This window comes from Fundulus heteroclitus, unplaced genomic scaffold (genome assembly GCF_011125445.2).
Source record: "Fundulus heteroclitus isolate FHET01 unplaced genomic scaffold, MU-UCD_Fhet_4.1 scaffold_130, whole genome shotgun sequence".
NCBI classification, from domain to species: domain Eukaryota; kingdom Metazoa; phylum Chordata; class Actinopteri; order Cyprinodontiformes; family Fundulidae; genus Fundulus; species Fundulus heteroclitus.
Genome location: NW_023396542.1, coordinates 20,275 through 37,405, shown reverse-complemented (window position 1 = coordinate 37,405; position 17,131 = coordinate 20,275). Strand labels below are relative to the sequence as shown.

The following is a 17,131-nucleotide window of genomic DNA, read 5'->3' as shown; positions in this document are numbered from 1 at the left end:
TCTAGTGTGTTGGTTTATGCAAATTTATCTTTTTAATTTAACATTGATCAAAGTCAGGTTCTATGTATGCATCACAAAAAAAGTGCTGCTGCCTATGGGTGAGACGCAGACGCAGAGACACCACTGCCTCAGACCCCTTGTGAGACCATATGCTGGTGTGGTTGGCCCTGGTTCCTAAAGGCTGCATTCTGAACTTTTCTTGCTCCTTCCCCAGTGCAGCCCTGATTGGGAACACCTGTCAGGCTGCAATCAACTTTGGACTCATTCCACCAGCTCACACCTCTATAAGAACTCACCTCAGTTTGTCCATAGTCGCCGGTTTGTCTCCAGTCCTCTGAACAGCATGCCTGTCCTGGTCCTGCTCGTGTCCTGGTCCTGTCTGCCAGTTCCTGTACCCCTGCAACCTCTGTCTGGTAAATTACTCTGGCTTTCATCATTCACTTCTTGCTGCTTCAATAAACTCTGGAAACTAGCTCTCTGTCTGTGTGTGTGTGCTGTGTTCTGGGTTCACCCAAGACAAATCATGACAGAGGCGACACACGTTACTGGGCCTCATTTTGTTTTAAGGACATTAAATCAAAGATGGATCTACCTTTAGTGTGTTTTTTCCATTTTAATTTTCAGTGTGGCTCCAAATTCAGACCTTCGTGGGATAATAAATTTGATTTCTGTTGATCATTTTTGAGTGATTTTGTTGTCAGCACAATCAACCCTGAAGAAAAGCTTTTTCATTTGACTTTGCTACGATGGGCGGTGGGCCCACCATCTGCAGGAAGAAACATCTGGAGCAATGCAAATTGGATAGCAGGCACAGAGTGGAAGTCTTGTTTTACTAATCCCCAGCAGCGGAGACTGGTTTTAGTGGTGTGGAACTTCACCTCACTTGTTGATAAGAGCTGATGCTTTTGTGTGATTCAGCTGAGTAATCCTATGTGTCACAGTGGCAATCAGAGGACTCCCTGGTGGTAACCTGTGGTGAAGATAGCTGACAAACTGAAGAAGGAGGCCTTGAAGACTTCTGAAGAAGCTGACAGATACTGGGTAGCTAGCAGGTCTGTAGCTTCTGTGGGTGTGGAAGCTAAAACTTGGGCTTCAGAGAACATGGAGAGATACTTTCGATTAATCTCAAGGTGTCATGATTTGTCTTAGGATGAACCCGCACACACAGAGCTAGTTCTTTAAAGTGAGTTTATTGAACAGTGTGGATGATGGATGACGAGAGGAACCAGAGTCTTTTTACTGACGGTAGGGTGCAGAAGCTGGCCGACAGGAGGAGTGCGGAGAAACTGACCAGGAAGGAAAACTGGAGCCAAAGACTTGAGACCAGGGCAGAACCCAGGAGTCGTGAACAGGAGTTGAGAACTTGAGACCAGGACGGAACCCAGCAGCCAAGAACTTGAAGCCAGGACGGAGCACAGGAGCCGCCGACAGGGACTACAGCGGAACACCGGAACCGGCGAACCCTAGACTGCGGGCTGAGTTGGAACAGAGCTGAAGCAGAGACTCTGGCTGTGACCGAACAAAAATTCAATTCAATTCAATTCAATTTTATTTATATAGCGCCAAATCATGAAACATGTCATCTCAAGGCACTTTACAAAGTCAAGTTCAATCATATTATACAGATTTGGTCAGATTATACAGATTGGTCAAAAATGTCCTATATAAGGAAACCAGTTGATTGCATCAAAGTCACGACAAGCAGCATTCACTCCTGGGGAAGCGTAGAGCTACAGGGAGAGTCGTCTGCATTGTCCATGGCTTTGCTGCAATCCCTCATACTGAGCAAGCATGAAGCGACAGTGGGAAGAAAAACCACCCATTAACGGGAAGGAAAAACCTCCGGCAGAACCGGGCTCAGTATGAACGGTCATCTGCCTCGACCGACTGGGGGTTACAGAAGACAGAACAGAGACACAACAAGAGAAACAAAAAAGCACAGAAGCACACATTGATCTAGTAATCTGTTCTACATTAGATGGAAGTAGCGGGTGAGCCGTCTTCTCTGGATGATGTCACAGTTAACAGAACGCCAGACCAGGTGTACCTACTATGAAGAAAAAGAGAGAGAGCAAAAGTTAAAAGCTGAAATTACGACAGTCATTTCAATGTAATACAATGCAAAACTGGAGAACAGTAGACTGAAGAACAGTAGAAATCAGTAGAGTGAGAAAATTAGACCCTGATGTCCTCCAGCAGCCTAGGCCTATCACAGCACAACTATAGAGATAGCTCAGGGTATGAGCCACTCTAACTATAAGCTTTGTCAAAAAGGAAAGTTTTAACATTAGTCTTAAAAATAGATAGGGTGTCTGACTCACGGACCAAAACTGGGAGTTGGTTCCACAGGAGAGGAGCCTGATAGCTAAAGGATCTGCCTCCCATTCTACTTTTAGAGACTCTAGGAACCACCAGCAGACCTGCAGTCTGAGAGCGAAGTGCTCTGTTAGGAACATACGGGGTAATCAGAGCTCTGATATATGATGGAGCTTGATTATTAAGGGCTTTATACGTTAGAAGGAGAATTTTAAATTCTATTCTTGATTTAACAGGAAGCCAATGAAGGGAAGCTAAAACAGGAGAAATATGATCCCTCTTGTTGATTTTCATCAGAACTCTTGCCGCAGCATTTTGAATCAGCTGAAGACTTCGAACTGCATTTTGTGGACTTCCTGATAGTAAAGAATTACAATAGTCCAGCCTTGAAGTAACAAATGCATGGACTAGTTTTTCAGCATCACTCCTGGACAGAATGTTTCTAATTTTGGCGATATTCCGGAGGTGAAAAAAGGAAACTCTGGAAACCTGTTTAATATGGGATTTAAATGACATGTCTTGGTCGAAAACAACACCAAGATTTTTAACTTTATTACCAGAGGCCAAGTTAATGCCATCCAGATTAAGGGATTGATTAAGAACTTTATTTTTTGAAGACTCTGGCCCAAAGATTACAACTTCTGTCTTGTCAGAATTTAAATGCAGGAAATTTAAAGTCATCCAGCTTTTGATGTCATCAAGACATGACTGCAGTCGAAGTAACTGATTGGATTCATCAGGATTTATGGATAAATATAGCTGAGTGTCATCAGCATAACAGTGGAAATTAATCCCATGCTGTCTGATAATTTTGCCAATCGGAAGCATATATATAGTAAATAGAATTGGTCCAAGGACTGAACCCTGTGGTACTCCACAAGTGACCCTAGAGTTTGAGGAAGATTTATTATTAACATGAACAAACTGGAATCTGTCTGACAGATAAGATTTAAACCAGCCTAATGCTTTTCCCTTAATCCCTACAGTATGCTCAAGTCTTTGTAGGAGAATATTGTGATCAACTGTATCAAATGCAGCACTGAGATCTAACAGGACAAGTATAGACACAAGTCCATTATCTGAGGCCATGAGAATATCATTGGTGACCTTCACCAGAGCTGTTTCAGTGCTATGATGAGCTCTGAAGCCTGACTGAAACTCCTCAAGTAGGTCATTACTTTGTAAATGTTCACATAGTTGATTAGCAACTACTTTCTCAAGAATTTTAGATAAGAAAAGAAGATTAGATATAGGTCTGTAATTTACTAACTCATCTTGATCAAGAGATGGTTTCTTAAGTAAAGGTTTAATAACAGCTACTTTAAAAGCCTGTGGTACATATCCATTTACCAAGGATAGATTAATCATGTCTAAAATAGGACCACTGATCAGAGGGAATACCTCCTTAAACAACTTGGTTGGGATTGGGTCTAACATACAGGTAGAAGGTTTAGATGAAGCTAAAATTTTAGATAGCTCAGAAAGCTCTACTGCTTTTAAACAGTTCAGACACTGCGCAGGTTCTAAGGATTCCTCCAATGCTGCCTCACTTACTGAGGATGAGGTAATCATGTTTGGGAGGATGCCAATTATTTTATTTTTAATGGAATCAATTTTATTTATGAAGAATCCCATAAAATCATTACTGCTAAGAGCTAAGGGAATGGATGGATCAACAGAGCTGTGGCTCTGGGTAAGTTTGGCAACTGTACTGAAGAGAAATCTAGGATTATTCTTATTCTCCTCAATTAATGATGAAAAATATGCTGCTCTAACTCTGCGAAGGGTCTTGTTATACAACAATAGACTGTTCTTCCAGATTAAGTAGGATTCCTCTTGGTGTGTAGAGCGCCATTTTCTCTCCAATTTCCTAACATTGTGCTTCAAGGAACGCAGCTCTGAATTAAACCAAGGAGCCAGCTTCCTGTGAATAATCACCTTCTTTTTCAAGGGAGCTACATTGTCTAATGCAGAACGCAATGACGAAGTCATACCGTTTACAAAGACATCTATTTGTGAATTGGAAGAAACAACATTGCTGCCATCTACAGGGCATTTCTGCAATACGGAGGATATTAAAAAGGGGACAGACTCTTTAAGTTTTGATACAGCATTATCCGATAAAGATAATGCTGTATCAAAGATAAAAAAACAAAGCTGAAGAAAAGTCTTCTGGCTGACTGAACAAAAAACTGAGCTGACACGGGAATACTGGCTGAAACTGAGTAGGAGAAGAACACTACGGACCGGCAATGAGAACAGAATGAGGTGGGTATATATAGAGGTGACAACCGGTGGAAACAGATCAGTGATAATTGCAGCCTGACAGGTGAAACCAGTCAGGCTGCGCAGGGAAGAGAGAGAGGAAGGGAGGCTCAGCATGCAGCCTACAAGCTGCATCCTGACACAAGAAGGAGCTGGGATTTTCCAGATATCCTGGCTGGAGCCGGAGCAGGAGGATGTTGATGGGGAAAGGGATGTCTGGGATTCCATGCTGTACCGGTTGCCCCCTCAACCCAATCTCAGAAAAACAGAAAACAATGAATTGATGCACAATTGTGTGCACCAAAGATTTACGATAAAGCTTTGGTCTGATTAATTTGATTGGGCCAACATTTAAGTAATACAAAGTATCTCTATTGGTCTTTTGCAATATTAAAATTTTCCAGGAAACACGTATTCAGGTTTTCATTCACTGTGAGACATAATCGTTTCAAGATTAACAGAACAAAGCACACGACATAAATTACTCTATTATCGGCTTTTTCAGTCTGTAAATATGGTAACCATGTGATCAGATTGTACCTTGAAAAGTAAACTGGATGGGTACCCTGCTGATTCTGTCGCTTGTAGTTTTGCCGATGTTTGATCCACTGGTCTGAGTCAGTGTGATTGCCTGTCTGGGAAAGTCCTCCATCACCATCTGGACTGCATACGAGCCTTCATTACTGCTTGAAGTAGCATTAAATGAGAGGGTACAAGTCTGCAACACAAGTAAAACCACAATCTCAAGATAAGGTGAATAATTTTTGCAATGAGTTTAGAATGCATCGTGTATTTTAATAAATCCCATTATTCTAAACATTAAAGGAGTTTTATCCCAAAATAAATACTCCATGACCAAAGTAGCTTCCATCAAAGCTGTATACACTGGAGACACTGGTGTAGTTGAAGGCTTAGCTGGGTTTTTTCAAGAGAGGTTCTATAACATTAACAGCAATGATTCCCTCTGCTGTAGAACAGTGTCATATCACTGGGAGCTTGTTGGAAAATTAATGCATCCTCGGATTTGGTGGGATTAGTTATTTATCTCATACTTATTGAGTATTTTGATCATTAGCATCTACACTTTTATTCTAGGCCCTGCATAGCTGTTCCACATTAAGAGATGTGGTCACCTGTGATGAGACAAGTTGATTGAGTCAAATAAGAACCTGTTTAAACTCTGTTTTCTGGTGAAAACTGCTTATGTTTGTATTGTTAATTTACAGAACAATGGCGAATGTACTCTGCAAACAGCACAATTTGAAAACATGTATTGGAGTTGGGTAAGGGTGTTGACTAAAAAAACATCCCAGTATCTGTTGTCGTGTTTACAAAAAAAAAAAAAAAAAAATTTTCTTACTGGCTCATGCGCAGTATAACAAAAAACAGTAAACATTTACAAAGACACACACAACATAACAGATGCCTACAATTAAAAAAAACAAACACAAAGAAGAAAATTAAAATGGCGGAGCACTGTTTTGGCTGCTGACTCTTCTGAATATATTCATGGCTAGAAATAGCTGGAAATCAAGTCTCACCTTAAGTAAGTAAAATATATGTATTAAGCACACTTATAAAGATAAAGCAATCACAAAGCAATCTACAGAACAACAATAAAATTGTTAAATAAAATAAGAAAAATAAGAAAATCACAATAAAAGGTTCAACAAAAGGCCTTTTTAGAAAAGAACATTTTTAACTGCTTCTTAAGAGTCCACAGAGTCAACTAAACATAGCTGCAGAGGTAGACTATTCCTTAGCCTTGTTGCCACAGACTGAAACAGTTGAATCTCGTCTTCTGTCTATATGAAAACTTTGTTCTCTGCCATCTCTAACCTTTTTTAGTAGTGATGGCTTTTATGCAAGGCAAAGGCAAGGCAAATTTATTTATATAGCACAATTCAGTACAAGACAATACAAAGTGCTTTACATGATTAAGATATACCAAAATAATAAAATGTAGATAGAAAATAGAATAAAAGCAAGTAGGGATAGAATGTAGTAACAAAAAAGAACATTAAAAACAGTAAAACTGTTTAACTAGAACAGTCAAAGGCAATTTTAAACAGATGTGTTTTTAATCTTGATTTAAAAGAACTCAGGCTTTCCACACTTTTACAGTTTTCTGGAAGTTTGTTCCAGATAAGCGGAGCATAGGAACTAAATGCTGCTTCTCCATGTTTAGTTCTGGTTCTAGGTATGTGGAGTAGACTGGAGCCAGAAGACCTTAGTGGTCTGGAGGGTTGATACACTGATAACAAGTCTGTGATGTATTTAGGTGCTAAGCCATTTAAGGATTTATAGACTAACAGAAGTATTTTAAAGTCTATTCTCTGAGATACAGGGAGCCAGTGTAAGTGACTTTAGAACTGGGGTTATGTGCTCTACTTTCTTAGTCTTAGTGAGGACGCGGGCAGCAGCGTTCTGGATCAGCTGCAGCTGTCTGACCCACTTTTTAGGAAGTCCTGTGAAAACACCGTTGCAGTAATCAATTCTACTAAATATAAACGCATGGATTAGTTTTTCCAGATCCTGCTGAGACATCAGTCCTTTAATCCTAGAAATGTTCCTCAGGTGATAGAAAGCTGACCTTGTAATTGTCTTTAGATGCTTTTGAAGGTTCAGGTCTGAGTCCATCACTACTCCCAGATTTCGGGCCTGATTGGTGGTTTTTAGCTGAAGCGACTGAAGCTGTGTGCTAACTTTTGATCTTTCCTCTATTGGTCCAAATATTATTACTTCAGTTTTGTTTTTATTCAATTGGAGAAAATTTTGGCACATCCATGCATTGATTTCTTCTAGGCATTTACTTAGTTCCTGAATTGGTTCATAGTCACATGGTGACATGGTGATGTAGAGCTGTGTGTCATCTGCATAGTTATGGTAGCTGATGTTGTTGTTTTTTATTATCTGAGCTAGAGGGAGCATGTAGATATTAAATAGGAGGGGACCCAGGATGGACCCTTGGGGAACCCCACATGTGATTTTTGTCATCTCTGATGTAAAGTTACCTACTGATACAAAAAAGTCCCTGTCCTTTAAGTTGGATTTAAACCAGTTGAGAGCTGTACCAGAAAGGCCGACCCAGTTCTCCAGGCGTTCTAACAGGATGGAGTGATCAACAGTATCAAATGCTGCCAGCACGGTGGTTCTTCCACAGTCTGTATTTATATGGATGTCATTAAACACCTTGATAAGGGCGGTCTCTGTACTGTGGTGAGCACGGAAACCTGACTGGAAACCATCAAAGCGGCTGGTCGTAGTTAAGAAGGTGTTTAATTGTTGAAATACAACTTTTTCAATGATCTTACTGATAAAGGGGAGGTTTGAGATGGGCCTGTAGTTCTGGAGTAGAAGTTTGTCTAAATTGTTCTTTTTCAGCAGTGGTTTGATAATTGCTGTTTTTAGGGACTGGGGGAAAACACCTGACAGAAGGGACGCGTTTATTATCTGAGTCAAATCAGACGCTATGACAGGTAAAACTTTTTTAAAGAAAGCTGCGGGGAGAACATCAAGGCAGCTTGAGGAGGAACTTAACTGCTGAATTATCTGCTCTAAGCTTTTGGAGTTTATTTGGCTGAATTGGGACATTTGGTCAAAATCAATTCTGGTAGGAGACAACGTTGGTACTGAACTTAGTATGGATGTACAAACAGATCCTCTAATCTTTTGGATTTTTTCAGTAAAGAAGTTTGCAAATTCATTGCAGGCCCTGGTGGAGTGGAGTTCTGAAGCCACGGACACAGGAGGATTTGTTAACCTGTCGACTGTGGAAAATAAGACACGAGCATTATTAATGTTTTTCTTAATGATCTCAGAGAAGAAAGATTCTCTTGCATTTTTCAATTGTAAGTTATATCTGTTAAGTCTCTCTTTATAGATGTCATAGTGAACCAGGAGTCTATTCTTTCTCCACCTGCGTTCAGCTTTCCGACATTCCCTTTTTTCACTTCTAACTGCTGGAGCATTTCTCCAAGGAGATTTTTTCTTCCCGGAAACAACTTTCACTTTAACTGGAGCAATGCAGTTAATTATGTCTGAGACTTTAGACTGAAAGTTATCTACTAGCTCATCTACTGAGTTGCAGCCCAAGGTTGAAGTAGCAGAGTAAGCTTGAATAAAAGTTTCAGTGGCATTGTCCTTAAAGGTGCGTTTTCTTACGATGTCCCTTTGGCTAAATGAGTCACTGGTAATGATACATTCAAAGGTAACGGAGAAGTGATCGGATAAGGCAACATCAGTTACATTGACCTGTGAAATGTTTAGACCTTTAGTGATGATTAAGTCTAAAATATGCCCCTGCTTGTGTGTTGGCTGTTTAACATTCTGAGTTAAACCAAAGTTTCTAAGTGTGTCACACAGTTCTTTTGCACTTCTGTCTTCAGGGTTGTCAACGTGAAAGTTGAAGTCTCCCACAATAATTAAACAGTCATAATCAACGCATATCACAGACAAAAGGTCACTAAAATCCTTAAAAAAGTTTGATGTGGACTTAGGAGGCCTGTAAACATTCAGAAACGTAGTTCGTACCGGGCTCTTTACCTTGAGAGCCAAATGTTCAAAAGAGTCAAATTTTCCCAAAAACACCTTTTTACACTTTAGTGAATCATTAAACAATGTTGCTACTCCTCCACCTTTTCTTTGCTGTCTGCTCTCACAAAGGAAATTGTAGTTTGGAGGAGTCGACTCCAGCAGAATGGCTGCTTCATTAGATTCATGTAACCATGTTTCTGTTAAAAACATAACATCAAGATTGTTGTCAATAATAAAGTCATTAATTAAAAGGAATTTTCCTGACAGAGATTTAATGTTTAATAAACCTAGTTTATATGATTTGGTGGTTGATGATGTCTCTGTGGCAGGTTGCATCTGACAGTTAATGACTTTCAAGTATTTGTTCCTGTTTATCCTTTTGTTTTTCTTTTTTCTGCCACGAATCATCACAGATATTCCGTAATTCCCGGGAAAAGACCCAAGCTGATTCTCGAAACTGTCTTGTCTGATAAACGTGCAGCGAGGGCCCGCTGTGTATCACAGCGAAGTAATCTGAAGGTCTTGAGGACAGGCATGTTCCGTGATACGTAGAGGAGGATCTGGGGCTCTGCGGTCTTTGGAAGATGCTGGTTTAGTCACAGAGCTGTGGCTATATGGAGAGGATGTCATCTGTAGGCCAATCTTAAATACTTTGTTCATGTTGGGAGAAAATTCCAGAAAAGGAACCTCTGGGCTTTGTGGAGAGGAAGGCGAGGCGGGTGTAGTCCGGACCGGTGTTCGTGATGATGGATTTTCTTGGTCCTCTCTTTGTCCTGCTGAGATCTGGGATGGATCCTCCTGTAGCTCTGACAAAGCCTCTTTCTGTGTCATCTTTCTGGCCATGTTTATCTTGGCTTGTTCGGGCTGCACTGGGCTTATCTTTTGTTTAGCCACTGGATGTACTTTGTTTTGGGACAAAGCTGATGGCGTATGGTTCACAGAATAGAAGATGTTTGAAATCAGCCGTTTTGCACCTGACCTATTTAGAGAGAAGCCATTGCTGCTAAATAGATGTCTTCTTTCCCAGAAGATGTTAAAGTTGTCTATGAAGGTTACAGTTGTTTGTTTGCATGTTTTTTCCAGCCATGTGTTTAACATCAGAATTCTGGAAAAAATCTCGTCTCCACAGTTAACTGGTGCGTGAGGCCCGCTAAGAAAAACCTTGACATTAAGGCCATGAACTAAGTTCAACAAACGAATGTAATCCTCTTTCAATACTTCTGATTTTCTTATCCGGGTGATGTCGCCCAGGGCTTCTGCTTGTATTATGAGTTTTTCCAAGGTCGGGCGTTCTTTCAAGATCCTCTGAAGATTGTCTGATATTTCAGACACCAGGCCAAAGTTCGAAGGGTTATAAATCAACACCTCTGTGTTTTTCTTGTTACAAAAATGTTTAATCCCCCTTACAGATCCATTGCATAATATCAGGGTCCTTGGCCCTGTGGCATGTCTTTTCTGTGATGTCTTAGAACGAAAATCGTTGACATACCTCTGATTGTTGTCGTGATCCTCCCTGGTCACATTTTGGAGCGGAGCGAATCTGTTTCGTAATGGAATTCCTGCATTTCCAGCAGGTTTACTCCTATCATTTGTTTTGAGAACAGCCCGTTGTTGTTTCATTTGTCTTGGGACATCTCTCTGTAGTCTCGGCCAGTTTTCTTTGTCTGGGTGCGGGGTTCGTTTATCCTTTGGTCTTGCACCCAGAGTGATCCAGGGATTCTCATTTTCCTCCGGGGACTGTTTGTTCGCCGAGTCGCTGGGCTGGTGGTCACCATTCAGAATCACAGGCAGGGTTGTTTAATTTCCATGCGTGGCGTTTACATCATAATTCACTTCGAGTCGACAGATTTTCAGTTCCATAACAGCTATCTTCTGTAAAAGCTTGTCAAAGTCCATTGTGGTGAAGGTAGGCATCCTTTGAATAGGGTGGTTCTCCTTCATATCCGCTTCATGTTGAAGTCTTTCCATAAGAGCATTTTTCCTGAGAACTGCCTCCTCTGGGCTGTTGTAAAGAGGCATCTTGTGTGGATTAGCTGAAAACTAAAAGAGTCCACACGGGGAAAAAATCAAAATCAAAAATAAATCACAGAAAATAAATAAAATAAAATAACTAAATCCAACTTTCTGTAATTTTGGTTAAGAGATAAAAAGGGGAGGAAAATGCAAGCAAGCAGGGAGCAGAGAAAAAAGCGTCCGAGTAGGCAGAGAGCAGTATGCATGCTCCTGTTGAGTTTTAAAGACCATAGCACCAACTAATGGTGAGGAGAGGAAATTACATGGTTCTTACGTCGTTACTGTTGCTGTGTAAATAAAGATTGATCAGTGAGGTGGGCGGTGCTGAAACGTCATCTCATGCAAAGGATTGTGGGATTCTTATTGCTGCGGTAAGGGACATTGCGAGGTTCCTATCTTAAAATAGCTGCTGGAGGAAGCATACAGGCTCCATTTCCTACCTGCTTCATTACTACCTGCACTTATCATGGCAATCGATGACGCGCTTCCACTTTGGCTAAAGAATCCTTACTCAATAAAGATATTTGGAAGGTCCCTTAGTGTAAAGAAGTTGCTTCTTAAGAGGGGATTACTCACCTGGGCCCTATCCAGGGTGTTTGGACAAATGCTTTGCCAAAGGTCTGGACACTATTTAAGGTTCCAGGAGAGGCTACGGGATAAGAAAGTATGGTGGGGACTTTCTTTACGTGCGCTTGTTTGATTGGTTTATAGTTGTTGTTGTCTCTTGTTGTTGTTGTTTAGGTGTAACGTTAAAATATGCCTAATTTAAGTGTGATATACTGTATTTGTGGTATATTTATTAATTTAAGTGGATGTTATGGGTTTAAATATTGATGATGGAATTTTGTAAACTCACATGTGAATTAGTCAGAATCAGAAATACTTTAATAATCCCAGAGGGAAATTGTTGTTTCAGTGCAATCGCTATAACATAAACATCACAAACAATTTTGACCATTAACAATGGTTTAGTCCTCCAAAGCCTATTTAAAGCTGTCATTTGTCATTAGAGAAGAATGTTTTCCATTGCTATAAGGAGGCTTAATATGTCAGTAATAGTTCATCAAATTGTGCCAAATGTAGATTAATAAACACCTGCTGTTTCCACCATAATCTGCCTCAATCTTCACTGTAAATCTGGATGCAAGAATGATTCTGAATTTAGCTACATAATTCAGTCTTTTGACTCGAGTTTCATGATTTAGGTTTTTGTTTATTTGTTTTGGACTGCTGTTGTATTCAGCCTACATTGCTTGATGCTGCCTTGTGTCTGTGCGCTGCACAACGTCTGCCTTTTCCCCTTTGAGTACCAGCTGCCTGTTCTGCCCATTCTGGTGGATCCTTGGTGCACATCGCCTGTTCTGGTCAGCCTCTGCCTTCATCATCTGGTTTGTCCTGTCACTGCCTGCAACCCGTGGTCAGTCTGGTTCTGCTTGTCTGCCTCACCTCCCACTAATAATCCGTCCAGTCTAGTTTTGCCTGCCTGTCTTGTTTACCATTATTCATTCCTGCAATAAACATAAAAAAACTTTACTCTGTGGCTGGCAGAATATTGGGTTCACTGGCGTTACTCATTACATCAAGTATATTGGATTTTAGACACATCCAGAGTTTCAGGACACCAGCCCATGGAGGACTGGAGTACAATATCCTTTTTATTGATGGTTAATATCAGTAAACACAGTGCTGCATGCACTTAATATGAACGTTTAAAGGTAATAATAATAATAATAATAATAATAGTTTTAAAACAACTTCAATATATTTCTTGACTTAAGGAGTGACACTTGAGAAGAGTCCATGTTTGACCGAATCAGGAAGCTTTTATGGCAAAAATAAAAATATAAAAAGATTAATAATTGCTCAGTTTTTTCAATTGTCCATTCAAACAGGCTTCAATCGGAGGCAAATACACTTTCGTTCAGTTCTTTCTGAAAACGTTTCAACACCTATCCAGAAGTCTTTGGCTATTCTGGTGGCTTGCACTTCAGCAACCTGCAGTTGGAGCGCTGCTGTTTATAAGGACATGGAGGCCCGTCCTCCTAAGTGCATTCTAAGTCAGATGTAAATAAATGACCCTCCTGTCACCGTTCTGGGTTTTTATAAGCTATTGCTTGGTGTGAGTGAAGTACTTAGTCACCTGAATCGTGACAAGATGCTTACGTTATCTCTTTGGAGGACTGAGCTGTAAATACTGAGGAGTTGGAAACACAATCCTCCCCCTATGTTTAGTGGTGGCTTTTCAAATGACAATGCAGATTATATTATGATATAGATTATATTCTCATATAACATTCTTATATAATCAAAAGTGGTCATTTACAGTACAATACAAATAGACTAACATTTCAAATAAGAATGCAGATTATTTTCTTGTGTCTCTACAAAATCACTGTATGTAGTTTTTAACTTATTTCTAAATCATATACACTATGGATGTGTGTGTCTAACAGGGGGTTAGTATTTATTACTTACAGAGGATAGGCTGAGAACAGGTGGAGGTGTGCAGGGTGATTCACATTCACCCAAGGATGTGTCAGCATATCTGCATTTAACCTCATCTCCATCGGGGTCAAAGGCCAACAGGTTAATATTTCTGTCACAGTTTGAAGGAACTCTGAAGGAGCAAAAATATATAGAAATCAATTATTGTAGAACATGGCTGTATTTATTTGTTGTCATCATATAAAAGATGTATTACTCTTTTGGTTTTCCGCTGATCAAACCTCTAGTTATATCATACTTTTGTTATCAAACTTAAGCACCACTGATCCATTTATTCTCCTTTGTTGATGTAATTGTTGATGATCAGAACAATAAAATATGATTCAGAAAATCAATATTAATCCCTGTTGCCTTGCGGAAAAAGGTCTTTGGTTTAAACCTTAGTCTGATTAGTAAAGCTTGCTTTAAAAAAAAAAAAACTTAATTCACAGGCTTATAGTGGATATATTTAGCTAGATTCAAGCTTATTTAATGTTGTACTAAATCAATGCCATAAGTACTGCAGAAAAATAAAAATAAGAAAAAAGAGTTAATTTAAAATTGAGTTACATATTCTTCTTAAAATTCAAATCTGATTCTTACAAATAATACCAGGAGTTAGACTAACACCATTTATGAAAAATCTTTTATTTAAATGTGAGTATTGCATTGAAATTAATTTTATTTATTTAAATTACGCAAATTATATATTTTAACAATTTTCTAATAGTATAAATGTAAACATGTGACCCAAATGATTGCAGAATTACCTCAGGACCGGAAAGATTGTGGTCTGGGGTGATGAGTTTGGTTTGTTGGTGTCGGACCGGATCCTCAGTTCAACGACTGCCACAGCTTTCCAGGATCCAATGCCATTATTATTGGGGAACCAGGAACTACCACCATATCTGGAATTGACATTCAGGATTAGTTGAAGGTTGAAAATCACTCATGTAATTATAGGTTTATTTGTCTCAATAAATCATTGAACTATGACTCAGTGTTTAATTGAGCAAATTAAGCAGCTAAATTTAAAATATCTCTTGATCCAGTTAACTAGTCAAATATTGTTTAAAACATTTTAATGTGGACTCACAAAAGATTAAATGGAGAGTTGTCGCGAAGAGACCGAGATGTGATTCTTTCAGTCTGACACCAAGAACCAGTGACTTGCTCAATGTTGGTGTTTGAAAGAATCAGACTTTCAGTACCACAGTTGCCAGAGCAAGAAAATGAACCATCTTGGCAGGTATTGTGGTTAAACTTAAAGCGAAGAATCACCTGTAGGTTTTTTAAGAACTATCAGTTGTGATCAAATTTTAAGAGGTAAACATGAAGGAATGTATCAATAATCTGTACTTACAGAAACTGATCCATCTGAAGTTTCCTTTGGGTAGTAGGTCACCATAGTGCCACTATAATGATTGGCTTGTGTATCACTGACCACCATCAGCAGCAGTAGCAGAGAGAGCAACATGTTGAACGAGTCAATTTCTCTGCACTAAAACTGAGACACTAGAGACTAGGAGCATTTATACTCCAAGAGACTTCCTCTCATCCACTCCCTCCTATTTTCTATTTACAGACCTGGGTGTGGAAGATTTTCATGGTGGACTTTAAACTTGATTGACCATATATTCACCTGTAAGATAAGGATCAGAATAAAATAAAATGATCTGATATCAAACAATAACAACTGCAGGAAGTAAACTGTAGTATTTAACACACTGGATGCACAGCTTACTGATCACTGATTCTGGTATTACTTTCTTTCTTTTGCTCCTCTTTTATCCTCTAACTGCATCTCAATATTTTGTCTGCAGTAGATTCACAGGTTAATCTTATTCCTGACCATGCAGGTGGTGTCCTAAGGAGAAAATGTGAATCATATTTAACTTTAGGATGTCTTAGGCAAGAAAGGGGTTTTGTTTTACTGCCTCTCAAAATGTGGGTTATTGTCATTTTTCCATCTACTAGTTTACACTATAAACAAAACAAAAACATTAAATGACTCCACTTCATGAATCAGGTTATATGTACAATGCCACATTTTGCTTGACTGTTTAATTAAGCCAAATAAATGCAAACAAATGATGCAAACATCTAACCCTTGTGTAAGGAAACTAAACATACAGCTTAAAGAAAAAGAGGACTGAAACAGAGGCCTGCTCTCTCTCCGGTCCAGTTAAGTTGTCATTGATCAGGTAGAAAACAGTGATCTGAATAATGTGGAAATGTTGATGGTTTTGTGACTTTCTTAAAGTGCAACTGTAAAGCCATTGCATCTGTCACTGTTTTCTTTTTCAAATAATAAATAAATCTAATTTAAATGTAATGCATATTAAATTATCAAAATGTATTGGCCTCTGATCCTGACTTGCATACAGGAAAGGTGTTGAGCTCTGGTGATTGGAGTTGGAGGCCGGACTCTGCAGAAAGAGAACAACAAACTGAGCCTTGCTGACTTGAAACTTAGACCTGTGCGTCCATCCAGTCCTTCCACTTTTACCTTTAATTATCTGCAGTGACATGATTCACCTGAAACGTTTGCAGTCAGTTGGCCTTGAGAAATTTGCATTTGTCAGGTTTCTCTCCACTATCACTTTATGCATGCTCAGTATGAGGGATTGCTGCAAAGCCATCAACAATGCAGACGACTGTCCACTGTGGCTCTACGCTCTTTCAGGAGGAGTGAATGCTGCTTGTCATGACTCGGATTTCCTTCGATACAAACCTTTTGACCAATGTGTCTGTATGATTCGATTGAATTTGACTTTGTAAAGTGCCTTGAGGCAATAGAAAATGAATTTGTGTTGAAGGGAGGTATCCTTTGCTGATTAGCTAACATCAGCTGGTCTTTTTCTCTGATTCCACACAGGAAAAATAAATAAATAACAAAAAATCTTAAAATAAATAAGTCTTTGAGAGTCACAGATCGAAAATAGATTTGTCCAACTTTTCTATAGTTTTGACTAAGAGATAAAAAAGTTATGAGCAGAAAATTCAAGCAAGCAGAGGAAAAAGTGTCCAAGCAGGCAGAACGACAAGACACACAGATTGGAGTAAAGGAGACTGTGATATTTCATTATTACAGTTGTGTGTCTCAAAGCTTGTTATGCTGTTGTACACTGAGCTATTAGTAGGCTGCTAGCACTAGCCTAGCCAGCTAAGGTTAGCAAACAAAGTAGGGGCAAAGAAGAGCCTTTGTAAAAATTCTTTGCTTCATAAATAAATTAATCAATACGTCCCTAAATATTTCCAATGTAAATGTAGAGTGGATGCTAGGCTTAAAATAATTTTAAATAACTTTGTCCGTGCAGACACCGGAGCAGAGGACGAGCACAGTGAGGGGAAGGTGTGTTGTTTATGTACCTCTGCAATGACAAGTTTTATCTTAGACAAAAAAGAATTGGAGATCCTGGACCCACCAAAAGTTGCTTTTGTAATAAACTCTTAAAGATGTAAAATTTCTGAATTCATCACTGGTATAAAGTCTAACTCCATTGATAAGATAGAA

The 17,131-nt window shown here is 39.3% G+C and overlaps 1 protein-coding gene across 1 annotated transcript; it reads right to left on the bottom strand.

Moving 5' to 3' along the window:
• Window positions 1-706: 706 nt before the first annotated feature.
• Window positions 707-15,041, bottom strand: LOC118558490. Its single transcript, XM_036129023.1, has 7 exons — window positions 14,978-15,041; window positions 14,711-14,895; window positions 14,385-14,522; window positions 13,606-13,747; window positions 5,122-5,299; window positions 1,245-1,509; window positions 707-782 (listed from the first exon to the last, which is right to left on the bottom strand). Exons 1-7 carry the CDS (start codon window positions 15,020-15,022, stop codon window positions 707-709), a joined length of 1,029 nt encoding a protein of 342 aa, XP_035984916.1. The 5' UTR covers window positions 15,023-15,041.
• Window positions 15,042-17,131: the final 2,090 nt, after the last annotated feature.